Source organism: Pezoporus occidentalis, unplaced genomic scaffold, assembly GCF_034315485.1.
Source record: "Pezoporus occidentalis ecotype Australia unplaced genomic scaffold, CSIRO_AGI_Poc_V1 ctg169, whole genome shotgun sequence".
Lineage (NCBI taxonomy): Eukaryota > Metazoa > Chordata > Aves > Psittaciformes > Psittacidae > Pezoporus > Pezoporus occidentalis.
This window is the reverse complement of record NW_026913521.1, coordinates 197244-223722: the sequence shown is the minus strand read 5'-3', so window position 1 is coordinate 223722 and position 26479 is coordinate 197244. Positions and strand designations below refer to the sequence as shown.

The window sequence follows — 26479 nt, the reverse complement described above, 5'->3', positions numbered from 1 at the left end:
CTTGGGACAGTCAAAACCAGCCCTAAAACTCAAACTGCCCTCTGGGGTTTGATGCTGGGGCCAACCTCAGTTTTGGCTGTCAAGATGGGGTGCAGCACACGCTTATGGAGGGGCTGGGGATCAACTCCATCACCCGTGCCACAAGCAGTCAGTCCCTTCACTGCCCTTCATCTCCTGCAGCAGGCTCAGGACCACTGATGGGCTGCTGTTTGGCTTGCACACATCTAAAGCTGGTTTGGGAAAAGGAGGGGGTGCCCATCTCCCCCCTAAACACACATCCCGATGGGCACAGCGGGAAGGGCATTGCCTGGAGGGACCTTCAACTTCAGGCATGGGTTCAAGCACCACAGCAGGGGTGGAGCAGAGGAAGGATGTTCATTTCTCACTCTAAACAGGGTGGAATGAACGCAGGAAACACGGAGCAGCTCCCATCACCACCTGTGCACCTTCACCCCCAGTGACATCCGCATGGGCACGAGGGAACCATGGGCTGTGACACCCAGCCTGCACAGGAGGCAGGAGGACCCTCAGCCTTCCCTTCTCCCTGCTCAACCAACACATTCCCCTTTGCTTTCAAGCGAGGAGGGGGAAAAGCTCCCCTGTTTCCTCCCCCTCAACACACACATCCTGGTTTCCATTTAAAGGAGTGCCTGGAAACCATTTTCTATCCCCTCCACTTTTTCCTCGGGAGCATGTGGAATATATTAAGCTTTTCCTGGAGGGTCCAATGGGTTTTGCCTTGCGACTTACAGAGTTCTCAACCACAACAGCCCTGCCTGCTCTGCTGCCTGCCATTAGCCCCAGCATCGAGCTGGCACAGTCGGGATGGGAGGAGGATGAGGATGAGGATGATGATGATGGTATTTCAGCTGGAATAAAGAGCACAGAGGGTAGAAGTCAGAGTGCACAAATTTATTTACAAAATAATTCAAATTACAATATAAGACAGGAACTTTTTACACACTGGATATTAGAATGGTTCTAACTACCAGAAGGTAAAGAAAAATATCCCTTGTTTGGGTTGGTTTCTTTAATAAAACACCTATTTCTTTTCAGCTATTGTTATACAAAGAGGCAGAACATGCACATCTTTACAGGGCTTCTTTCTTTTAACAGAATGTTTTGCTAAGTGCAAATACTAAAGTTTCTCTTCTCCCACCTTTAAGGCAAGTAAAACGGAACACTGTGATTATAACCAGAAGTACCTGTTCTGGGCACAGCCACCTCCCTGCCACCCTGTGAAGGATGGATGGCTTCAAGGACTGCAGGGCAGGAGGGAAACGGGGTGGAGGAGTTGGAGACCACGTCAGGAGGGATCTGGGGGGGTGCAGTAAGGTTTGGGGTTATTTCCCTTCCTGTTTGCATACAGATCAACACAAGCCCTATCAGAAAGCTCTGCACCAGACACCAAGCACTGAGTCATCTTCTCTCAGACACAGACCACCAGCTCAAGGCTTTCTCCCCTTACATCCATCAAGCAACTCCAGGTCCGTGATGTTTGTGCCACAGCAGCAGAGGACCCCCACGTCCCAACCACACGGATGGACCACAGATACTTCCCACCTCTGCCCGATGCCTCTCCATCCCTCTTGCTCCACCTCTGCGCATCCCTGTGCCAAGGCTTTACTCCTGATGCCCACACATCCGCAGACACACACCAAAGGATCCCCCCCACTTTGCACAGGTGGGTATTAATGGACAATCCCAACCACCCTGCTGCAGGAGGGAACACGCTTCGGGAAGCCTGAAGGGCTCATGCAAGACTTGAGCACAGAGAATCCCAGCAATGAAACAACACAGGATATCCTTCCTGTAAGGAGAAGGCACCCATTCTTCTCCTGACCTGGGTCCATCTTCTCACCACCTCTTAACGCTGTGAACACAGCCCTGCTGCCCCAAATCCAATGGGACGCTGCTCCTGGCTACCACAGGAATCACTCGGTGCAAGGCAGGATGTAAAGTTGGCCAAACCCCAGCTGAGCAGTAAGATGAGAATGGTAAGTAAGAAGAGATGACAGCAGCAAGGGAACACCACTTGGTTCTTAATGCTAGAGAGACCATGGCACGAGAGCTGGAACAGAGCACCCCATAGGGTACGTCCAACCCATGGGCAATGCCCAAGAGTGGAGAAATTGCTGACTCAGCTGCAAAAGGCATGGAAATTCCCTTTGGGAGAGCCTGCTGGGGACAGGGGCCTCCAGATGCTGTCCCAGGCGCTGGCTTATGCTGCGAGCATCCCGCTGACAGCCCTGAGCCCACCACTTGCTGCACTCCCAAGGGGATGCTGTGCATGAAGCACTTACAGAGAGCTGCAAGCAAGGGATGGGCAGAAGCTGCGAGGTGGAGGCAGGGAGTTTTACCTAAGAAACCCAAATGAAACCAGAAGATGGATGCTCAAATACAGCAGGGAATAACTGGAAGGGCACCCAGAGGGTTCCCAGCAGGACAAAGCCCAAAGCAAACCACCCAGGGAATGACAGCACCAATGGGATGCTGAAAGCTAGCCCAGCATTTCTGGGAGGGAGGATTTCATCCACTCCAACCATCTGTTCTAGAGGGGATGTCTACCAGACAGAGCACCCAAAGAGAGGTGAGGAAAGGGCTTTGTGCCAAAACTCCTTCTGCAGCCCAGCACCTACAGCCCTTGCTTCTCATAGGGAAGCTTTGCTGTTCCTAACCCCTCACTTCCTAAGCCCAGCAATACTCATCTTTGCTGTTCCCAAAGTGATCAGGCTGAAACACACCCTGTCAGGGGTTCCCATGTGCCATGGAAGCAGCAGGCTTCCTGCAACACAGAGCTGCAGTGCACGCACCACTGCAAGGGTAATTCCCAGTTTTCCTGCAGCACTGCCTATGTATCTAACAGGGTCTTAACCCAAGTAGTTTTTGTGATGATGGGCACAGCTTGGCTCTGGGTGCTTTGACAGCTGTTTGAGAACCATGGCCAGAAGCAGGGCGAGGTTCAGGCTGTCAGATGGGAACAGCAAAGCAAAGGCCACGTTTTGGAAGCTGAGCCACCCTCCTGTGGGGATAAAAGTCCTGAGCCCTTTCAAGGGGGCAAGTTCAGTTCAGCCAAAGATCAGGGTGCCTGAGTCTTGTGCTACTCGCTAAAGCCCTGAGACTGAACATGGCTCTGGGCTTCCCACTGAGATCTCAGCAGTGAGATGGCTGCTGCATCCCATTACCCCACTTAGAGAGGGAGAAATGCTAAAAACACTTCACTGACTTGGTATGGAAAAGTGTAGTTCTGTTGGGAGGTGCCGGCGGGTTACAGGGATGCTGGAGAACATGGGAACATCAGCCTTGTGCCTCCCTGCAGGCAGAAGGGCAGCCAGCTCCTGCTATGCTGCTCCTGAAGGTCTTACTCAGATGCAAGTCTCCCTCTTCACCCCCAGCCTCACTTGTTTGTGCAGCACCTGCTCCAGCCAGCAGGAAAGAAGGATATTTGGGAAGTCCCCAAGGAATGGCTGCATCCCTGCACTGCACAAAGTGTCACCTTCCCTCCCAACAGCTGCCTGAACAGGCTGTGTCAAATCAAAATCACCTGGATGCCCAGCACAGGGAGAGATCCCTTGGGAAATGCAGCACCAAGGCCTGTTGCAGCACAGCTCGAAACGTTTGACTGCAAAGGTTCAGAGAAGCTCTAGAGAGGGATACAGTGCAAAGACGGGCGACCCAGGGATCCCCCGGCAGCTGGATAATCCAAGAGGAGCTGGAGAAGGAAGGGGGGTGACGTGATAGGGTGGCTTTGCCCTGCAGTGACTATGTCAAGTGCTGTTTGAAGCAGGTCAGAACTGCTGGCGAGGCTGAGGGCCAAAGTGCATAGGCAAGTTGTGCTCCCGCCGAGCGTTGATCTGGGGGAAGTCAAAGTTCACCCTCATGTTGGGTAACGGGGGCACGTAGGGAGCAGGGACAGGGCGGATGTGGAGCGGGATGTTGTTGTACAGGGGACGGACGGGAGGGAGCTGGAAAGGAGGGTGCATGAAGGGGTAAGGGCACATCCGGGGCTGATGGAGGTTCTGAGGAACAGGTCTGGGGATGACTTCAATCCTCTGGATTTTCTCCACGGGCTTTTCTACAGGAGGGCCGATCCGCTTGAAGCTGTTCTCTGCAGAGGGGGAGAGAGACAAGAACCAGTCACGCCACAAACCAGTCTTGCATTTGCAGGCAGCATCCTCCATCCCTGCATGCTCCTTAAGCACACTCTACAGCACCGCTGCTTGCCCCTTCCATGCTGCAGGCACAGCTTTCAGGTTTGGCTCCTTTCACCACACCACAAAGGTTTTGCTGCCCTTCAGCCACTTGGCCAAGTGGAGAGGAGACAGGTGTGTGCATCCATCACAGCCAGCACCAAAGGAGCTGAGCACAAGCCTTGTGCCTCCCCACTGTCACAGCAAAAGCCTGTCGGCAGCAGCACTTTAAAGCCAGACAGGTTCCCAGGGTGATGGCTTGCACCCCTCTCTGCAGCAGTGTTTTGGGTGATGCTTGGTACAGCACAGAATGCACGGAGGAGCCTGCAGACAGCCAGGCTGTGGGGAGAACCCAGTGAAGGTCCAGACTTGTCAGGAGCTGGGATCTAGGCTCTCCCGTTGCCCTCAGCTTGATGTCAAAGCACGGGTACAGACTGACTTACCTCCATTCTTCTTCCTCTGCTCCTCTTCGGCCTCTTTCTGAATCTCCTGGATTATCTTCTCATCGTCTTCCTAGAAATCACAGGAATACAAGAGTCCGTGGGTTAATTCCTGCTGCAGCAACCTGTCCTCTCAACGCTGCTTTTCTTTTCAGCACATTTGCAGGAGGAAATAAAAGGTGAATTCAGCTGAATTGTCCTCATTTGGGGTTGACTTAGATTTAGTCCAAAGCAAGGCTGCGAAGGGGGACTGCAGCACAGAGCTAAGCCTCCTCTACAGAGTAGCACTAAGAGGCTTCAGATCAGTTTTCCTGGGAGCTCGGTGCTAAAATCCATTGCCTGGATGGAAACCAGAGGAGTGCAACCCAGCTCCTCCCATGTGAAGCATTGCTGAAGAGCTGTTAATCTTTTAAATGGCAACAGGCTATTAAATATTTACATTACCCTGGCACTTCCAGAGCTTTTGGCCCAACAGCTGGAATGAACACAACTTAAATCCTGGCTCTAGTAGCTAAACTACTGTGACGAGGCCATTTAGATCTTATCTGTAACTCTGAGGAGGGCATAAATCCCAATATGTTGCTTTAATGTCTACCTAGAGGTTATAAGAAGTATATTCAGACCCACTGCTCACCAAGAACACAAGGACAAGCAGAAGTGGAAAGCGCCGTTCTGCTTCTTGTCACCTTTGGTTGTCCCAACCCAAAGGACAGCACAGAGAGCAAACAATGCAGAGAAGCTTCAGGTAGCTAAGAAGGATGGCATTTATGCCACCATTTACTAGGTCAAGGGATGCACAAAGTCCTGGAAGAAGACTGTGCAACTCCTGAGCTATTAACTGCCTGCTCCCAAGAAGAGGTGTGAAAAATGAGTTTCTTCACTGCACCACAGCATGCAACAGCTATCAAGGGTAACAAAGATCACACCCAACAACTCAAGAGACAACTCCCTTTCAGGGCCAGGCAGCAGATGCTTCTGCTGGCCATATGTGCAGCGATGGCAACAGAGGTCCCCCTGGTCTCTGCAGGGTTGCATCTGCTGCTGCTTTGTGTCCATTGGGATGAAACATTACCTGGTGCTTTCAGAAAACAAATGGGAATAGCTAAGCTATTCCCCTATAAGGGACAGTGTCTGTGCTCTTAATGTTAGTTATTAGGGAAGAAGGCCAAGAACAGGAGCTGCTGCTGACACACAGCACCTGCAGCAGGCACTCGGATGCTCTGGTGCTAAGGAGCACTTAGCGCTTGCAAACCACCAGTGGAGCAGGAGGGAAATGCCAAGCACCCCACAACACACAAGACTCTGCCTCAGTTTATGCATCCTCATTTCAGCTCTGCCAAACCCCGTAAGTTTCTTCCTGAACACTCTTACTGTGGAAAATAGCCTCTATTTTAAAGAGTGCTGGAACTCAACTCAAAATACGCTTCATGTGTGCAGCTACACTGAAGTTATTTTAAGTCTAGCCAGCTTCCCAGTTCCAATCTCATGGTCCTGCACGTGTCTAGCATGGGCAGCTTGCTAAGATGTGCCCTTCTCTAGCCTCCAGATAAGGTTTCCCTGGGAGACTGAAGTTATCTTAATCTGCAGAAAACCATCCAACTCCAGACTTGCCTCCCTCTTATTCTTCTGTGAGTCAACAGTTAAAATGAAGACGTTCCAGGACATGCTTTTTTCTTCCCCAAGCAGGCTGCTTCCATGGACTGTTAATTACAGCCTATCTATCTCCATAAAAACTGCTGAAGAATGGCTCTTCTGAGCCTATACAGAACTTCTAATTACACCCCAAGCTTCAGACTGTGATGCTCCCTGGCTGGAAAACAACGTGGGCATGCTCTGCACCAAGCACCAAACATCCTCTGCTCCTTCGCTGCCTGAGCAGCCTCTCAAAGGGTGGCCCAAAACTTCACTTTCTGTTGCCCTCAGAATGTATTTTGCAATGCTGTTGACAACGGAGAGAGCCACGTCTCCCATTTGATTGCCACTTACTGGAAAAGACTTACCTGAAAGCTTTTCTTTAGTTACAGGACAAGAAACACATCTTAAGCTCAACCGAACAAGATCACCCCCCGATCTCCATCCCTCACACAAAGGCATAAACCTCACCTTAAAGCCTCGAAACATGCAGAAGTCCCCTCTAGCTTAAAAAGAAAAGCTTTAAGTCTGTAATTAACCCTCTGAAATGGTGCTTCCCAGGGACACCCCATCCTGATACCACCCCCTGTGATGCTGCAGCTCCTGCAAACGCCGCTGTTGATACCAGTCGGTCCTGGTTGACATCAGGGGAAGAGGACACATCAAATACAACAAGATCCTCCTGCAGCGAGGGCTACTCAACCCTCCCAGTTTAAACTGCAGCTGACCTCCACACTAATGAGGATCCACAAAGCCATGTGCCCCCAGGGCCGGAGAGCCAGCTGCACGCACACCAAGGGGATGCAGGCTTCAATTACTGCAGCTCCCAGGGCAACAGGGAACTGCAGAACAGCAAAGGCCATCTGCCAGAGCTCCGAAACGATGTCTACCTTGCAAGGACAACATAAACCACATCACTTCAAACACAGTGGCCAGAGATCCATATCCCTTCCTGGTCTTCAAGAGGGGGTACACCTTACAGCATACCCCCTAGATGCAAAAAACATGCCAAGAACAGACCCAAATCAGGACGACAAGTTGCTGACCACTTCTGTGACTGTAAATCCCAGCAGAGATATAACAAACTACATAGAATCATAGCACGGTTTGGGTTGAAGGGACCTTAAAGCTCATCCAGCTCCAGGGGCAGGGACACCTTCCACTAGAGCAGCTTGCTCCAAGCCCTTGTGTCCAACCCGGCCTTGAACACTGCCAGGGATGGGGCAGCCACAGCTTCTCTGGGCACCTCATGCCAGTGCCTCAGTACCCTCACATGGAAGAACTTCCTTATATCCAACCCATTTCTCCCCTGTTTAAGACTGAACCCATTACCCCTTGTTTTATCACCACAGCCCCTGATGAAGAGCTCCTCTCCAAGGACACCTTTGTTGCTTCTCTGCTGATAAAAATGTATTCTCACACTGGAAGGTTAAGAGGTATTTACATTCAATCCCACACACTGAACCCTGGCTTTGAATTTTTCTTTGCATCAGGATTCCTGAAGCACCGGTATCCATTAATACAGAAAGAGGAAAAATACCCTGCACAACATGCACCTTCCTACCCAAGCAGCTGACATTACACTTGGCAAGTGCTGGATACAGAGCTCAGGTCAATACCTGCAGTATTTAGGAAAGATCCACATCCCAAACGGAACAACACAAAAAGCAATGTGCACAGCAAGACAATTTTAGGGTATCTGTGAAGGAAAACTGGTGCCACAAGTTCTGCTTATTCCAGTTCGCATCAAAGAGAACCTATGAGAAGCAAAGACAGGGTTTTGATTCCACAGTAACCGGAGGGAGGTGACAGATTCATCTAGGGGTAAAGCATCCACACCAAAAAGCAAGCTTTCATTAGCACACTTAGGGATAGCTTTTGTGGTGAAAACCCCATTTAATGTCACATGGGGTGGAGGCTGCAGCACAAGCTCAAAAAGCCTCTTGTGTCCATTTGCCTCAGCAGCTTCAAGTCCCTTAATAAAGGATTAGATTATGATTCTAATAGCTCGTTCACTGGCTGCACGGATTGAAGGGACTGATCTTGTCATGTTAACAGTCATCTTCCTGTCAGCTGCCTTGCCTACAGCAACAAGGAAAGATAAAAGACTAAAAGCAACCCCCGAGCCCTGCTGGGTCTCAGCCTGCGTGGGTTTGGAGCAAGGATGTTACTTGCCTCTCCTCCTGAGAGAAAACACACAGGGCAATGCTAGAGCGTGGCCCTTCCCCATCCTCTGTTGCATCACGGGAGAAGGGAGGTGGCCAAGAGGAAAATGCAAAGGATCTGAGATGTATTCACCCTTCTTATCTGCAAACACGGCAGAAAGCAAACGTGGTTATGAAGAGCAGCTGCGTTTTAAAGTGGCAAAACAGGACCCTGCTTTGCTCCAAAGCTGATGGTGGAATGCTCTTTGCAGGAGCCATCCCCAGTCCTGCAGCCAAAACCTGCACTGCTCATCCCTGAGAGCCTGCCCTTAGGATCCCACACCCGCAAAAGGGTCTCGGCCCGGAGCAGGCTTTTCCTTTCATCCCTCTCCCATTGAATCCAGGGAATGCAGTGAGCACGGAGCTAATCACAGCAGAAAGGGTGGCTCGGGTCTGTGGCTGGATTAACTAAAGAGCTGGGCTGGGTTGCTAAGCGAGGCACCTTTTCATGGCCTGTTTCAACAGTGCCGCATCCAGCATCCACGCAGGGCCCTGCAAACACAGAGAAAGAGCTGCTGGAGAAACAAACAGCCCATCAGAACAGGGAAATACAGCCACAGAGGAGATAAAAGCTCTGCAAACCACACAGACACAACCTCCCCCAAATAAACCCTCCTCTGCCCTGAACAAAAGTGCCATCCAGGGAGCTTCTGAAAGCTCTCCTTATCTGTAATTATGAAGTGTTAGAGGAAAGCTGCTGCCCGCCTCCTGAACCAGGGAAAACAAGGGACCTGGGAACTATTCCTGGGCTGCACAACCCCTCCCCTGTCTTCAGAAAGTGCCCCCACCACCACCACCGTCTCCCCCTTTGTGGCTCTTTACAGCTTGCTTTTCTCCACGTACGTGTGGCTGCAGCCGTTCCTAATCAACCTGAACTGATTTCTTTCACGACGGAGGCTTCCAAAGGACTAAAGGGGTTTTATTTCAAATCATTCCCAGATCAGCTGCGGAGATCCTGAGCAAGAACAGGCATCGGCTGTCTCCGGCATGTTCCTCCTTGCAGCAGGAAGCAGGGGATAAAAGCAGGCTGTGTTGTAACTGGAACAGGGCATCCGCAGTGCTGCAGGAAAAGGGGGGCCAGGACGGGGATGAAGCACATGCTGGCGTTTAAGACATGCAGAGTTATTTTAGCAACAGGCATTCCCTATTGATGGCTTTCTGTGAACAGCCGGAATTAACTGTATGCTTATGATTAAGGCATTTTATAGGATGCTAAAAAAGAAGGGTTTAGGGGTGTTTTTCCGCCCTCCAAATCCTAAAGGCAGCGCTGTGTCCTTCATGCCTTACCTTAATGCATTTGAAGTTTTACACAGTCTTCGCTCACCATCTTCTTTTTATAATGCTAGAAGGAGGAGTAATTGCAAACACCTTATAACGATTAGTCTTCTGCTTTGAACTTTAACGATGGGCCTTTGGGAGTGTTTGAAGAGTTTACTGAAAACATCTTAAAGTTTAAAGCCAAAAAAAGCTGCTATGTAACACACTGATAGTCCAAAGAGGAGTATGAAAGGAATACATATGAGAGCAGCACCTGGTTTACCAAACCAGGCAGAATGCATTAGTCAAACTGCACCACGGGATTCGTACATACCGGTTAAAACACATAGAGCTTTGCTATGGGTATTTTGAGAGGAGGGAAATCACAGCCCCGAGTCCCAGAGCCAATTCCCACTGCTCCATCCCGAGCTGTGTCTCCAGCAATATTGCATCAGCCCCTGCAGCAGCCAGCACCGTCTCAGTGAGCTGAGCCAAAGCCAGCACGGGCTTTGCAGGAGAGGAACATGAGGAGTTCTGGCCAAGTGAGAAGAGCTCCTGGCACATGTTCATATCCTACAGGGGTGCAGGGCACGGATGAGCTCCAGAAGAAATGCAGTGATTAAGTGATTACTGCCTGCAACCCTGGATGCTGCTGACCGCAGCCCGATTGCAGCTCGTCTCTGAGCTGGCAAATATTGCACCACTGCTTTTAAATCAGCCTCATGACAATGCAGGCACAGGATTTTAACTAACCTTTCATTATGGGAAATGTTGTCGGCTTTATTCTCTCAAGATCATTTGAGACAAAGACTTACAGATGCTGCAGCTCCTAGAGGACTGTCTTTAATCTGCTTTTAGCCCAAGTTAATGAATAGGTTCACTTATACTTTCGCAAGAATCATTTCAGCCTCAGAAAACGTTAAACCCTTGGAAAAGAACAAAGGTTCCCTCCTTAAAAATGAATTTTGCTTTAAACAGTGGGGAGTGAGACCCAAACCAGATCCTTCGCAAAGGTAGGAAGTCACCCAGGTCTGACAGAAAGCTCTAACATCAAGGAAACGTGAGCAGACAAGACCGTGTTACCGTGACCATGGCACCGGTCTGCTGTGAAGATGGTTCTAAGTTAAGGCTGTACATAAGTCTATCAGAAATCAGAACAAAATCATCCTGTCACCCTCTGGAAGCCAGGTTTTGGTGTACCACATGTGCCCTCCCCATGCTGCAGCAGAACCTAATCCAGAGAGAGGAGTGGCTGCTCCTTAGTGATGGGCTGCAGTTTCGCAGGCAATGAGACAACGCATCTTCTCTGTACTCACATGTGTGGCTGCAAACATGTGCGGCTGCAAACATGTGCAAGCTCAAGGCAGATATTCTCTTCCTGTATATACAGCATCAGCTGTCTACTGGTTTCAACAGAATAGAAGAAATTGAGCCAAAAGAGGAAACAGAGGAGTTGAGTTGCAAGAAGATGCCAATGCAGCAGCCAGCAAAACTGGGATGGGGTAATCCCTTGGATGGACATTGTCCCTGACAAAAGACAAGCCATTCTCTCTATGGCCTCTTCCATATCCCCATGTCAAGACTCAAATTCATTCCCCCTCTTCACACCTACCACATTAATCCCAGTTTCCATGTCCCATTTGACAGATCACCCAGGTGGGACTGGGTTAGCGTCACTAAGCCCATCACAAAGGGGGATAACGCACACAGATCTCCATCACTTGAACCTTAGAAGCCAACACTTGAGTTTCACATTATACTTTGCAGCGAGGAGAATCACCCAACTTCACCTCCCCAGCCTCCAGCACTCAATCAGCCAAAAGGAAAAGCAATAACAATGATAACTAATAAAGAGCAGTGCCAGCTCTTTGCTGACAGTGGGAAAGTTTCTTTGCCACAACATTGGTTCATTAGAGAGCTGGCAAGGGCCTGGTGACAGCGTCCTCTTTGTGCTGCCTCTTTATTTATTTATTTTGAAGTACAGTATGGGTCTTTGGAGAGGCCTCATGTTTTCTCTGGCTCTGAACAAATGCCAGCACCCAGCACAATCAGCAGCCTGATGGGAACAAAGGATGCCAGCGCTGCCGAACCCTGAATCACATCCCGGTGGAAAACAAGGAGGAGTGGGGCAGGAATCTGAGGAGCGCATATCCAGGTGCCAAAATCGCTACAGGGGTGTCTAGAAAGAGATGTCTGTGTTTAGTTTAACACCTCCCATTGATAGGATAATGCAGGGAATAAAGCAGGCAAGCAGAGCATTGGGAAGTTGCTTGCGACACTGCTGGGAAATCCCCAAGAGCCTGCAGACAGAAGGGAGAGATTTAGAGTGGCTTTTCCTTGCCTTTGTGCAAGCACAGGATTGTGCACATTCCCTGCAGAAAGAGAGGCTGGGAGCAGTCTGGCAACTGCAGCAGCCCGAGACAAAGAAGTGTTGGGAACAACAAAGCTCAGACGAGCCCTGGGAAGGCAGATCCACAATTCACATTGCTCTACGGCTTTGTTGACACCAGGAAATTCAACTCCTGTTCCTACCTACACTCCTGGGTTTCTGGTATTGAAGACCTCTACTTACAGAGACACTGCACTACTAAGTTTTCCCATGCTCGTCACAGCTACAAGCTGTATTAAGTTACTACAGCTTCCCTCAGAGCTCAGTCTATGCTTCGGTTCTCTCTCTGCAGCTGTTGACAACAGCCATGAGAACAGACCCAGCTCTAACTCCGCACTGTTGGCTTCCAGGCAGTTTTCTCCACGGGTCCATCTCTGCACAGGGATTTGCAGAGCCAGCAGCTGGATGATCTGGGCAGCAAAAAGACACAACCCCCCTCCTTGCCTCCAGATTCAAAGCTGTACCAAACAGCATCTCAGCTGCAAAATGAGTCCAAATAATCCCAATGCTGGCTACTGTGCCTGGTGCCAGCACACGCTCTCCACCAGCTCTTTCCACAAGCCCCTGAACAATGCTCAAAGCACTTCCAGCCAAACCCCTTGTCTAACAGGAGCTGTTTTTCCATACAGCAGCAACGCTCCCTTCCAAGTTGTGGTCAGATGTGCCTCTGTGCTGATGTAGGCTTCTCCAGTGTGTTTTTTAGCTGCCTTGGGAGAGGAAAAATGTTGGGCTGTTTAAAGCCAACCCTCTTCCTCTGGTGGAAAGCATGGACTTCAACACGCTGGCACGGAGCAGTAACTGGAATCAGGGTGAAAAAGCATTCACAAAAGTCCTGTTACTTACTGTGGGATCTGTCCAGAGCGAGCACTTGTCACAGTCATGGCAGGGAACACCGGGAGAGCGGAGGTGTTGGCAGAAGTGGTCGTACCCGTTAATGGCAACCCGGCAGAGGTAGCACATCTGAGCACCGCAGCGGCAGGACATGCGGTTGCAGCCCTCCGATTTAATGAGGCTGGTGCCACACTTGTGGCACTTTCGAATCCGGGCTGCTGTCATTTTCTCTTCTCTGCAATGCAAGAAGAGGGTGAAGAATGAGAGAAAGGGCGGTTGAAGCCATCAGCCCGCGTTAAAGCTGCTGTGATGCCATCCCCGCCATGCTTTAACCCCCCATCTCCAACCCCCTCCTCTTGCCTCCTACGCCATCCCCACAGCCCACCCGCTGTTCCAAGGAGGTCTGGGCTCAGCTCCACTTGGAGCCGACCCATGACAACTCAAGAACAAATGAAGTGAAAGAACGTCCATCACTGGCTGCATGCTGCAGACCTGAGCCTGGTTTCCATGTGAGCCAAAACACCGCAGCGCCGGGCTCTGGCTTGGGAGGAATTTAAGCTGGAAGTCAAAAGCCACACGGATGCTTGACTTGGCTGTGGAGAAATAGAGCCTGGGAGATAAAGCTCAGGAAAAGCAAACCCTTGGCTGTCATCTATGAGCTAGCTTTATGTTTGCCTGTTGCTCTGGCTACAAAGCTGCCACGACCATGGTTTTTCTTCTCCAAGCCTGGCTGCTACGCTCCAGATTTACTTGGTTTCTGTTAAATTTCAATCAGTAACTGGAAAATAATCCTGTCTTTCTCCACAGAGACTGGGCTTTCCCTCTTCCTCTTACAATTCCCTACGTGCATTTTCCAGAGGTTATTGCTTTAGGTTCAAGAGATGGGTTTTAACAGAGCACAAACAGGAATCCAGGACAAAGCACAGCCCTTGTCCCCAGGAGACGTCCTGGCAGCAGCACACGCTCCAGTGCAAGGGCTCAGCTTGTGGCAGTGCTATTTTGGCACAGAATTGGAGGAAAGCCTCAGTCCTTTAATTAAAAGACTTAAGAATATAAGCTGACATCCTAAGGGCCAATTTTCTGACCGCCGGAGATCACGTTTCAGTTTAATTCACAACCTACGAGTGAAATCTGATGACAGAAGAGTAAAAGGGCTGTGTTTTCATTGAGGGAAGCACAGCTCTCTGACTGTGCTGCTCTGACAGTGGGGAATGATCTTCCTCAGCCAGGCATCTCCACCCAGCTCCTTTAGAGGACCTGCAAACTCAACAACGTGTTTGGGGGGTGACAGGGAGGTATTTTAGAGGAGGATCACAGCAGCAACCCAGGCATGGCCCCACAGCCAGCTCCATCAGCACAGCTGGAGGAAGAGGCAACGGTGAAGTGGGAACATCAGCCTTGCAGCTACCCAAAGCTCCCATCCACTTACACCTGGCATGACCTGCACCCAGGCATTTGGAGATGTGCTAAGAATAGAGATGGTGGGGGGGAAAACCCCCACTTGAGACTGACTTTCTGAGCTGCAGCTGCTCTTCCCTCCGCTCCTCAAACAGGATGCTGCTGCTGCAGATATTTTTTGGGAAGCTTTGAGCAAGGCAGGAAGTTTGGCCTGAGCTCCAGCAGCGCTTCCCTTTCCTTACACAGCGCTTCAAAAGGAAGCTTTTATTGTATCAGGCAATGAGACTCATCTCTCCCCAGCAACGTGCTGCTAAAGGTTTTCCAACTCGTGTTTCTCCTTATTAGGGACATGACAACTCGCTCCTCCTCAGTCCTCTTTCCTACAGGGAAAGGAGTGGCAGGGAAAAGGAGTCACATCAAACGTGTAAAGGTTTCGTTCTGAATTAGGGGTTGCGGGATGAGCAAGCAACAGTCATTCAGCCTCCCAGTGGTGAGGCTTTCCAACCCCTACTCATGCCAGACAGCCTCTAAATCAGAAAGGATTAGGCAATGTGGGCAAGTCCCGTTTGACTGCTCCATCCCTTATCCCCTAAAGGCAGAGGATTTTGTCGTTTCCTGCAGCAATGAGAGTGATCAAACGTCAATAGATTCTAGGGAAGCACTCGGGATTTGCACCTGAAAACATGGCTCCCTTCTGTAACAATCCCTACCAACCAGCCAGAAACAGAGGCAAGCTTCTGTAAGAAAAACACATCTCCTCCCACAGAGCCAGAAAGCAGGAGCTGAGCAATCCACACATCATCTCCTCTCAGGAATCTCAAAGGGCAATCACAACTTACTGTGACTCAATACACTTCTTTGCCTCCGTGCAACATCTCCCTTCTCCCCCTGAAGCAACACTAACGGGGTTTTCTCACCTCTGAGGACTAAGAGACACTGGGCTAAGCCAGAGGAGCAGGCTGGTCAGGTGACAGCTCTCCCACGTTCTCTCATTACCTGCTGGATCCACTGCCAAGTATATTCCACAGAAAGAAATCCTATCCTGGGAGCCTCCTGACTCCTTGGCTTTGACATCCCTAGGACCTCCCTGATGGAAGGACACCCAGCAGAACTTGAGGGCCTCTGCCAGCTACAAGAACAGAGGGGTTTCTCACCCCCTCCACACCAGAGTGTATTGGGGGTTCATCCACCCTTTGTTTTTGCTTGGTTGTGGAGTTTACTTACACAGATGTCCTGTACTTGATTTCATCCTTCTCAGCCAGCTGCTCGCAGGTGAGGTTCATGTGCTCCTTCCACAGCACTTGGCAATTCCGACATGTTTCCTGACGAGGACAACAAGCATTAAAGGAAGAGAAGACCCAGCCCACCATTAGCAGTGTTAGGAACTGGGAAAATTCCACTCTCTTCCCCCACCAAGCTACAGGATATCAGGGGAGGATGGGGCTGACAGTTTGCTATAGAGGTCTGTTCTCCACCAGGGACCAGAGTAAGTCCATCAAACAATGGGAACCAAGGGTTTTGCCAAGGCACAAGCACATAGGTACAATGTAAGTCCATTCAGTTCACCTAAAACCCATGGAATTGCTCCCAATTTCACCAGCTACTTCCAAAAGGTGACTGCAAAGACAAAACCATGCTGCTAAAGGACATCAAGTTCATTGTTTCCTGACCAAAATCCTTCACCTTCATTTAAAGAGCTTTAGCTGAGCAGGTGATGGAAACCTTGCAGCTGCATCAAAACCTCTGCTTCACCATACACACAAGCAAAGTAACCATGTTATGCTTTGTAAACCCCCCCCAAATAAAGCACTGTACAGAAGTAAACAGCTTTAAAAGGCAGGATGTGGACAAACGTCCATAAACAGAGGTGGAATATGAACAAATATGTACAAGTTGAACCAGAACTGCTGAACTAAGCTTACAGCAAGGGACTGAATTCCCCTGTTCTTGTAAACTTTAGCAACAAGGCTCTAATCCAGGACTGGTAAAGCTGTGTGGAACAGGAGGGCTGGGGAGGCACTATTGGCAAGGGGACTTGGCCTAACGCTGGGGAGAAGCTGGTTTGTTCTGTTGGTTGGCCAAAGAAAACATCATTTTGTTTTGGGTCAAACAAGAGATTTTTTTTTTCTTCCCTTTTAATTTGAGGAAGATTAAAAAACATCCAGATCAAACTTGGAAGAAAGTACACGGTTCACAATCCAACTGTTTCATCTCCACGATGGCTGGGGCTCAGGCTTTTCAATCCAACTTTCTCTCCCCCTTGGCAGGGAAACCCATCTGGTTGTGGAGCATCCTCTTCCCTTCCACACCAAAGAGGGTCCCAAAAGAGCTCTGCTCACACTATTACTGAAAGCTAATGTCTGCAGACACAGATCTTACTTGATTGCATGACCTTCATTTTTACTTTAATGAAGAAATTGGGTGCTTGTATGAGATAGAAGTAACTGCTTAAAGACACACGTAGGCAGCCACTCTCTTTTGATCGTGAATTGGACAAACAGGATGAAGACCAAAGCTTCCAAGGAAGCCACCCCTAGGAGATGGTGCACAATGCTGCCTTGTTTGTAGTTGTGCTCGCTGGGAGATGTGTAAGAGCTTGTGCTTTCATTTGCAGAATTAAAGGCTCCTCATCCTGGCTGGTAAACTGGACACATCTGCAGACTGCAGGGTAAAGGCTACAGTAAGACGAGAGCCAAGTGTGTGACTGTGTCCTGAAAGCTCAGCAGAGGATTTTGGGATCACTCACCCTGCAAACACACCCTTTGGCAGGCCAGCACTAGCTTCAAGGGGCAGTAAACACCTTAGTCCTATTGAGCCTCATAAATCATACATCATACCCTGTGTTTTCCTGCTAAAGCTGTTAAAACAGGCACCATTTTGTGTGTGCTGTTGGCAGGTCACATCTGGCTGTTATCAGCACGGGAGGATCAGACCTGGAGCTGCTCATGCACCTCAATGAGGACCCACCTTCCCCTTTCACTCTCAACACCTGGCCACATGCCATTCCAAGATCAAAAGTGCTGTAAGGCTTTGGGTAAGGTTTACATCCATCAAGGGTTAAACCCAGCCCTTGGAGCCCTGCTACACAGACCCACGTTCACATGCCAGCAACAAAGACTGAACAGCTTTTTGCCAGAAGGGTTGGCACACATTCCAGCCAGGAGCCTACTATTCCCAATTACTGAACTCCAGGAGCCTCCTTTGCTGCTGAACTAGAAACGATGCCCTTTGGAAGCAGATGGTGCCACTTAAGACTTTCTTACCAAGCCATTCCCTTTGCCTTTTGCTACTGCCACCACCCTTTGCTTTGCCCGCTGCAGCAGCAAGCACAATGCTCTCCCTTGAGCTAAGGCTGCTGTCAGTTGCCAAACAGTTGTCTCCTGCACTCAGGAAAAGGGATTTCAGTGCAGGCAAGGAGAGGGGGAAGAGGCAGGGCAATGCAGACTCCCAGACGCGATGGGATGGTGTGAGATAGCAGGTATCCGGTTCTCCCTGTTACTGTGACTCCTGCACAGCAAGTGCCACGGCAGCTGTGCACATTCCTGGGATCCTTTCCAAGATATGCTGGCCACGAGGAGCTGCAAAGCCCACAACAGGCAGCTCTGCCTCTTCCAATGCACCCCATGGAGATGTCCCCATGGCTTCCCAACTCCGAGCATCACTTGGTGCTGCCTCTGACCGAGCCACATCCCCTCCAGAGCAGAGGAATGGACAATACATGTGCCATGAGCACAACAAAATGCCACTTCTCCCCTTGTTCTACCCAAGACAATGGCACATTGTTGGGACTTACAGGAAGCTGTGTTGGACCCCTCCACACAAAAGCAGGGAGGAAGCCCGTGGATCAAAGGCTGCAACGCTATAACCAAGGTCACAGCTCTCCTCCACGAACAGTAAAGTGACTTTAATTTTCACTCCCAGTCAAATCCACCCCACTTCACCTGAGGAGGGTTTTGCACATCTCACATGTGACCACTGGGATCTCTACAATTTCCAAAGGGCTTCTTTTGTTTCAGAAACAGCTTTTCATTTGATAAAGAAATGCACTCTGCCATTACCATATTCATTAACCTGAACACACAGCAAGGACAGCTGACTGCTTGCAAGCAGCTTAGATTATTTGCATTGTAAGAGCAGCACTTGGCACTAGGACTGGCTACTCCAATGTAAGGCAGTGCCTTAAACCAGCACAAAGAGGGAATGAGCCCTGAAATCATCTACTCCAAGTGTAGCAGCCACAAAACAAGTCAAGTACAACAAAATAAACCCTCTGCCCAAGTTCTTCAGCACCTTGTCCAGTAGCAAACCCTGGTCTAATGACTGGGGAAAGCATGGTTTAGTTTTAACAGCTTTCCAGCTAAATTCACCAGGTCTGGATGGTGGGAATTCTGTGTGTTTCTCCTGCCTTTCCCCAGCCTCACAGGCAGGTACAGCTAATCATAGAAGGGTTTGGAAAGGACCTCAAGATCATCCAGTTCCAACCCCCTGCCATGGGCAGGGACACCTCACACTAAATTATCTCACCCAAGGCTTCGTCCAACCTGGCCTTGAAACCTGCCAGGGATGGAGCATTCACAACTTCCCTGGGCAACCCATTCCAGTGCCTCACCACCCTTACAGGAAAGAACTTCTTCCTTATATCCAATCTCAAATGTATATATATATATATCTCCAATCTAATTTATGTATTTCTCTCCAATCCAATGCAGCTCATGCTTTTGGGGCAAGGGGTGGTGTGCTTGCACCAGAGCCTTGGCATCAGCAAAGGGCTCCAAACCAGGCACGGATGCAGGAGATGAAGTATCTGCTGCCTGTTACATCTGCCCGAGCTTGGCAGGCAGCCTGGGACAGTCCATTAATGCACCGTGCTGGAACAGCAGAGAGGAGGATGTGATGGAGAGGGTGTTTAATCGCACACTGTAATCTCCTCACTGTACATCTGTTAGAGGTAGTGGCTCCGTTTCCTCTCGCTGGCCGCCAGGAAGCAGCCGGGATTAACACAAACATGTTTGGGTTCAGGAGGATCCTTTGTTCCCAGGGTCAGCAGTGCGGATACGCAGCTTTCTGTGCTCAGGGCCAGCCTGGCTAAGGGTGGCCAGTTTGCTTTTAGCAAGGGCAGCACAATCCTTAAACATCCTTGTTCATTGTCCCAGCACCTCAGGAAGGCAGAAGGGAAGGTTTTATGTGAAGCCACCACCTTCCTCAGTGCTTCCACTGTACCTGCAATGGATGCTACAGGTTTTAGAACACAGCTTAAACATCTTTCACTCTATCTGCTCAACAACTCTCCAAGGTCCAGCCCATACATCAAGGAGGGGAAACCAAACCAAACCCAAAGCACAAGTTATCAACTGCTCCCTGCCAGTCTTCATGTCCTTTTGGCTGCTGTACACATTGTACCTCATAGAATCCCAGCCTGGTTTGGGTTGGAAGGGACCTTAAAGCTCACCTCGTTCCAACCCCTGCCACAAGCAGGGACACCTTCCACTAGAGCAGGTTGGTCTAAACCCTGTTCAACCCGGCCTTGAACACTGCCAGGGTTGGGGCAGCCACAGCTTCTCTGGGCACTGCACCACCCTCATAGTGAAGAACTTCCTAATAACTAATCTAAATCAGTTTAAGGCCACCATCCCTTGTCCTTTCACTATGTGCCATGTAAAAAGCTCCTCTCCTGCTTCCCTGTAGGCCAGTTTTCCTGCTTTCAACCCAAAGAAACGCCACATGGACAAACCCATCGGATGATGCACACGGATCACAGCCCTCCTGCCCACAGCACTTCCCCAGGAGCTCGCACTCAGCCCTTTACTGACTGAGCAAAACACAAAGGCAAGGCAAAGGGAGGCGGTGGCGGTGGTGGTGGTGGGGAAGCTCAACTTAAACAACAACAGGCAGCGGCTCAGGCTGTCGTCACCGCCCTCCAGCTCGCAGCGGTGGCTCTGAGCGCCTGCCGTGGCTCTCCATATGCTGGTTAATGAAATCCTTGTGCCTGCATCCCCCAGGAAGGGGGGGATGCGCGCTCCAGCGGTCTCTGCCGATTGCACGCCCGGGGTTTGCTGCTGCGCTCCCTGCTAGGAGTGAGGGGAAGGTAAAACACGCTGCACATCCCTCCGATGCGGGCTGGGGACTGAGCCCCAGTGATTGATTCTCTGCTTCTTCCCGCTTTTAGGCACACAATAGCGCAAGCTAACCTCAAACAGGCCAAGTTTTACCCAAAAGCAGATGTGAATGCAACGGTCTTAGGATAGCACCTCAGGGCCAGTCCATACTGCGCTGGTTTAATTAAAGGGCTGCAATTCCCAAGCAGATGAGTTAATGGGAAAACAAAGAACCACACAGCCTTCCTCCCCCCAGAGCCTCCACTGTCCCTAAAGCTGCACTGACCTTCACTAAAAATGGATGCAGAAGTAGCTGAATGAATACAACCTTTAAGCACGGATAAGCTCTCATGGGCAAACCGCCTTCGGGGCTGCTTCTGGGATATCCTATACATTAGGTGGGGATAAAGAGGCTATAATCCAGCCCAAGACAATTCATATTGATGAGAGACCCCTCTTTAGAGATGTACAAACATCCATGCAAGGAAAAGGGACCCCAGTACACCCAGTACAGAGAGCTCCTTCCAGCAGGAACTGCTGCAGCAGCTCTCTGATCCCAGAGCCACCACCATCGCTGCATGCAACGGGTGAGATGGGCAGCAGATACCAACTCCAAGCACATGGAAACCAATACAGCATGGAAAACCGAACACTGTGCCTTGGATGGGTGGTGGGAGGACAGCCCTTGGAGCCATGGGGGGTTTGGTGCTCCCCCTGGAGCTGTGCTGGGTCCCCGGATGGGATGCTCCTGGGCAGGGCTGCCGCTCAGCGGCTGCTGGCCACAGCGCAGCTCCTGGCCCTGGGACAGAAAGGAGGAGACCGTGATTTATTCTGGGAGGGGAGAGGCTGCAGGAAGACATAAAGCAAAGGGAGAAGCCTTGGATGAGGCGGTAAGAACATGCCAGGGCGTAAACGTAGAGCACTATGAGTGATGGAGAGTGAAAAGCTCGATGAGAAAAACACGCGTTCGTATCCAACAGCTGAGGGGTGGTTAAAGCTTTAATGGCCATATATTAAACCCCTGAAAACATGACTTCAACTAATGCTTCCTGTTTCGCATGCCCTTATTAAATCAAGCACGTTGTGCTCCCTTCCCCACCTTTAAGATGCTCTTTTGCTTCCAGGAACACGCTGGCAGGCCGGTTCCACAGAGGTTTGGGTCATCTGCATTAGCATCTTAGAACCAGAAACACGTGGTAACTTCCACCCCATGCTTGCCTAGGTCAGTAGCACCCTCTATAACCTGGCAGTTCCTGAAACACATCCATCAACCCAATGCAAGCTTTTCCCCTCCCCAGAGCTTGACTTTAAAAGGCCAGATCAGCTGCTGGTTGGGTGCAGTGGTTAGAGACCCATAGAGCAAAAATATCTGCAGCTTCACACAAGTGCTGCTCAGCATCAGTATCACCCTAGGGCTGCTCAGAGGTGGAAACCACCCCAGGCACACGAAATTGCTCACTGAGCTCATGCTCGTGTACTGCAGTGTCATTGGAGTAAGAGAAACAGTGCGAAGGAGCATGACTTAATTTGAATTTGTACAAAACTTTAAAGTTTGGCGTTTTTTTTCCCCATTATCTGGGATGCTTTCAAAGTACTTTTGTTTCAAACCTACTTCCTCTCAAGCTCCAGAGCGGTGAGGAGCACATCACAAGCTGCAGGTTGGCTGCATAAAGAAGCAACTGGAGTACTCGCATCACACATTCACCACAGCAGGATCCCTTCCTTGAGCTGAGGAACAAGTGTTTCTCATAAGAATAAGCTTTTCCCCCTAAAATGGCATTTATCAGAAGCTAGTCCCCTGCCTTGGGGGGACTGATACCACACACAGCATCTCTGGGTATGGCCAAGGTGAGCTGCCTTTGTGACATACCCAGAGGTGGTCACCCCCCATCCTGCAGTGTAAGTAAAGGAAACCACCTCTTGGTCCCTTTATAAAGGCAGGTTTCATCCAGACACACTGAAGATGCCTAAATCTATATACCTGAGGTCATATTGCTCCTTTCCAGGGCAGAAAGTTAAAAGGAGCTCGGTCCCTGCTACTGAAAACACCTATCTGTAGTTGTTAACCACAGTTTTCAGCTCTATTGGACTGATTGCAGACAGCAGCTCTGTGCCTCACCAATGTAAATAACAATACTAGCAGATTAGTTCAAAGCACTCAGCAGCTGACCCTCCCACCTCTCCCCTCAGTGCAGATTGCCTTACCCCATTCAGCAGAGGAGATCCAAGGTTATCCATTTAATCCTACAATCTCACACAAAAAGGGATGCTGAAACTCTAAGTGATGAAATCTAGCAGGGCTAAATAACAGGAGTAGTAATTGTGGAACTGGGAGAAGCAAAAGAGACCTTAGGAGAGGAAGAGATGCAGGTTTCAAGACAAGGAGGCTGATTCTTAAAGGATAACTCAGGAAGGTCAAAGGGCTGCACCCGACCACATTGTGTTAACAAAAGCAAGGTTATCTCCTTTGCAGAGGTACGTGCTAACAAGGCATTGTAAGACCCAGAGGAGGAACAATCACTGAAGTTAATTGTGAAACTTCCCTCTTAGACCCCCACATGACAAACAAATCACCCCAACCCAGCCACAAAGCCCTTACCCAGGGTGGCAGGAACTGGAGGAAGCCTCCTTCAGTGCCATCAGTCCTATGTTACTCGTGGTTCTCTCTCCCCCTGCTGTCTCCCCGATCTTACTGTATGACAAAAGGATGGCACGAGGAACCCTCAGCAGATATCCTCTCCTCTGCCAAGAGCTGCGTGGAGACCCACATTTATATAACATACCTACAACTGCTTTCAATGAGCCTCTGCAATATGGCAATTTGGACGGTAATGTAGCAGCATTAACACACTTCATTTCCAATTTTAGAGCCTTTGAAACCGTACTCGCTACCTACAGCAGAAATTAGCACTGCAGGTCATTATAACACCAGCAAGGGATGAGAAATGTGATCTGAGCACAGCAGCTATGCTGGTGAATAGCTTTGTTCTAGGTACAGGTACACCCTCAGAAACTGGAAGAGTACAGCCTGCTTTGCCAGGGAAATTAAACCCAAAGGAGGAGACCCCCCCCCAAAGTAGGGTGCTCCTAGCTTTGAACTGGCCATAGGAAAAGAAAAGATGTTGGATAAAGAAATGATAAAGATAAATGAAAGCAAAGTGGTACATGGCCTTCCTGAAATCTCAGGAGTGCATCTCATTTAATGGTTTAATGCCTACGTGGTACAGTTACCTCTCACCTGCTGCTCCCCATGAGATCTCTGTGCAGCCCTTGAACTGAGCTGCATGGTTTAAAAGCCAGAGTCCAGCCCTGTAACAACAGTATTTATAGCTGTAGTATTTCCTGCAGCTAAACTGAGAGCAGTGCAGCCCCCTGCACTGGTAACCTCCATCTCCCCAACTCACCAATGTGACAGTCAGCTGCAGCTCATTTGCTGCACTAAAATAAGCCAGTGGTAAAACCAATGCTGATGGCCAGGACCAGCAGCCTGCTGAAACTTCCCAGCAAGAAAGAGCAATGAGAGAGATGCTAAAACCCCAAAACCACTGAGAAGCACAGCGTGACGGGAGCTCAGACCTGAGGTTGCAGTGCAGACGTGCACTGGATGCACCACTGAAGCTATTCAGATACCTGGTCACAATGACAACAAACAACAACTGCAATAGATACAAAGCAAACGAGCATGCACCAAACTAAAGCAAAGCACTAAAAATAATAAGGGCATGTAGTGATGAGGCAAGGGGAAACGGCTTTAAACTGAAAGAGCAGAGATTTAGGTTGGATATAAGGAAGCAGTTCTTCCCTGTGAGGGTGCTGAGGCGCTGGCACAGGGTGCCCAGAAAAGCTGTGGCTGCCCCATCCCTGGCAGTGCTCAAGGCCAGGTTGGATGGAGCTTGGAGCAGCCTGCTCTAGTGGAAGGTGTCCCTGCCCGTGGCAGGGGTTGGAACTGGGTGAGCTTTAAGGTCCCTTCCAACTAAAACCATCCTGTGATTCCATGATTCTATGAAAAAGACACTCCAGCAACTCACCCATTCCTCTTTCAGAGCCCTCAGATGATGTTTCCATCTCCTCCTGTATTTAAATCACCCACCAGCCCAGGCCTGGGGTTCTGTTTGGTGCAGAGGTGGCAATGAAGCCTCAGAACTGCAATGTGGAGGTATTTTTTCCAGGCCCTGCTAAAGCTGTTTGGCTCCACAGCTTCGGTACATGCGACATGCCTGTCCAGGGCTGCAGAGAGCAGGGAGACACTAGGAAGGAGATGCAGCAAGACAAGCGATGTCTGAAACCATCAGGCATGTACTGCAGTGATCCAAAGGGTTTCTTACCCTTTGGTGAGGGAAAACACCAACTTTAGCCCTTGCCACCCTTGAAGGTCACCACCAGCATGTGAATGAACAGGGGTATTTTGCAGGCAGGACCATACATACCATCCTTGAGGCTCTGCAATAACAGAGGAATACCCAAGCACAAACCTTCCAGCCTGGACACGGAGCATGGCTGAGGGGATACAGTGATCCAAAGCCATGGTGCAAAGTGCTTCCTTACCCCCAGACCAGCCTGATCTTGACCTTAACTCCTGAGGGACAGGGGACAGGTTAAGAACAGTGCAATATCCTGCCAAACAAGGGTAACTCAGGACATGTTTGTCTTTTAATTAGAAGAGTTGTTTAATCTGTCATTTGATTTTCCTCTAAGTCATATAATCCCTTTCAGTTCACCTTTGCTTTAGTTACAGAAAAACGTGGAGCTTGGAAACACTTTGGAGTAAGAGGAAAACTCTCTCAGATGTGCAGACACTGAAGCTAAACCGAGTTAGCACATCCACGGGGGACCTCTCTACTTGCACCAGCTCTGAAACACCAGCTGATAATCCAGCAACAGGCTCACTTCTGCACAATCACATGGGACCGGGTAAGAGGCACGGAAAATGAGACTGGAAACTCCTTGGATCCTGAAACTTTGGTGAGGTCCCAACGTGACGCAACAGAATTGAGACGGGAAGAGCGCGCTGCAACCCTCGGTGTTGTGAAATGCCAAGGCAAGCAGTTCCCTTTCTGGCACACTTACAAACTCTGATCAGAAAGACTGGTTTCCTCTCTTGTCCCCTTGCTTCAATAGAGCCACCTCATCTCCAGGGATCCATTTGATACCCAGCAAGTCATTCCCAAGTAGCTCCAGTCTGTTTCTGTCACGATCCAACCACTACAGCAAACCAAACTGGGATACTTCACCTTATATCACTGATGTTGGTTCAGTTTTATCTTCTGGCTGGTCCAGAGGAAGGAAAGCCATCATACCAACCCAGGCCACCAAGGAACACTGCTTCTGGTGCAAGACAAGGGTCCACTGGTCACCTTTACTGCACAGAGACCATCTCCCTCCTTCTACATCCATACAGGAAAAGAATGAAGAGAACTGCAAGTAATGGAGTGCTTTGGTGTGGTTGAACTTAGGTAAGGATCAAGAGTGGTGCTTTGGGGGCTACCTTACCAAAAGGGTGGATTAAGTTACCCTGTCCATGTAATTCCTCTGATAGGATTAAGTACAATACCCTCAGAACCACAGACAAAAATGCAGACTATGGGATACTCAAAGATCAAATCAACAGTTTTGGCAGCACATGGTAAGTATTTTAGAAACAGGCCTGGCTTTGGCCATTCCCCCAGTGCAGTTCACAGGTCCTGTGCTCATCTTCATGGGATCTCTATTGGAAAGACAAGGAGAGGAAGGGAAGAACTCGAAAGTGTGCTCCAAACACATTATCATCATTAAAACAGAGCTGAAGAATATGCAGATGCTACTGAAAACCACTTCCAAAGCGCTTCCCAACACGTGAGGAAATGGTTAGCTGCTGCTGACCAGTTGCTAACCCTGGGGAAGAGGCTTTCTGTGCCAGCACACACCACTGCAGCCAACCACCAAGGGATGGAGCCTTCAGAACACCTCAACCACCAAAGGATGGGCCTTCAGAACACCTCTCCCTAAAAGAGGGATTTAAACCACGACAACCATACACTCACAACTGGAAACGGTGACCTAGTGA

At 49.7% G+C, this 26479-nt stretch overlaps 1 protein-coding gene across 3 annotated transcripts in view; it reads right to left on the bottom strand.

Moving 5' to 3' along the window:
* Positions 1–3232: 3232 nt before the first annotated feature.
* The window catches only part of RNF216 (ring finger protein 216), a 77766-nt gene continuing 54519 nt past the window's right edge, over positions 3233–26479 (bottom strand). For all 3 annotated transcript variants that reach the window (XM_062613535.1, XM_062613536.1, XM_062613534.1), the window contains exons 14-17: positions 15566–15663; positions 12956–13178; positions 4634–4703; positions 3233–4108 (exon numbers count right to left, since the gene is read on the bottom strand). In XM_062613535.1, coding sequence (XP_062469519.1) covers positions 3789–4108; positions 4634–4703; positions 12956–13178; positions 15566–15663 — 711 coding nt within the window. In that variant the 3' untranslated portion in view covers positions 3233–3788. The remainder of the gene's footprint in view (positions 4109–4633; positions 4704–12955; positions 13179–15565; positions 15664–26479) is intronic.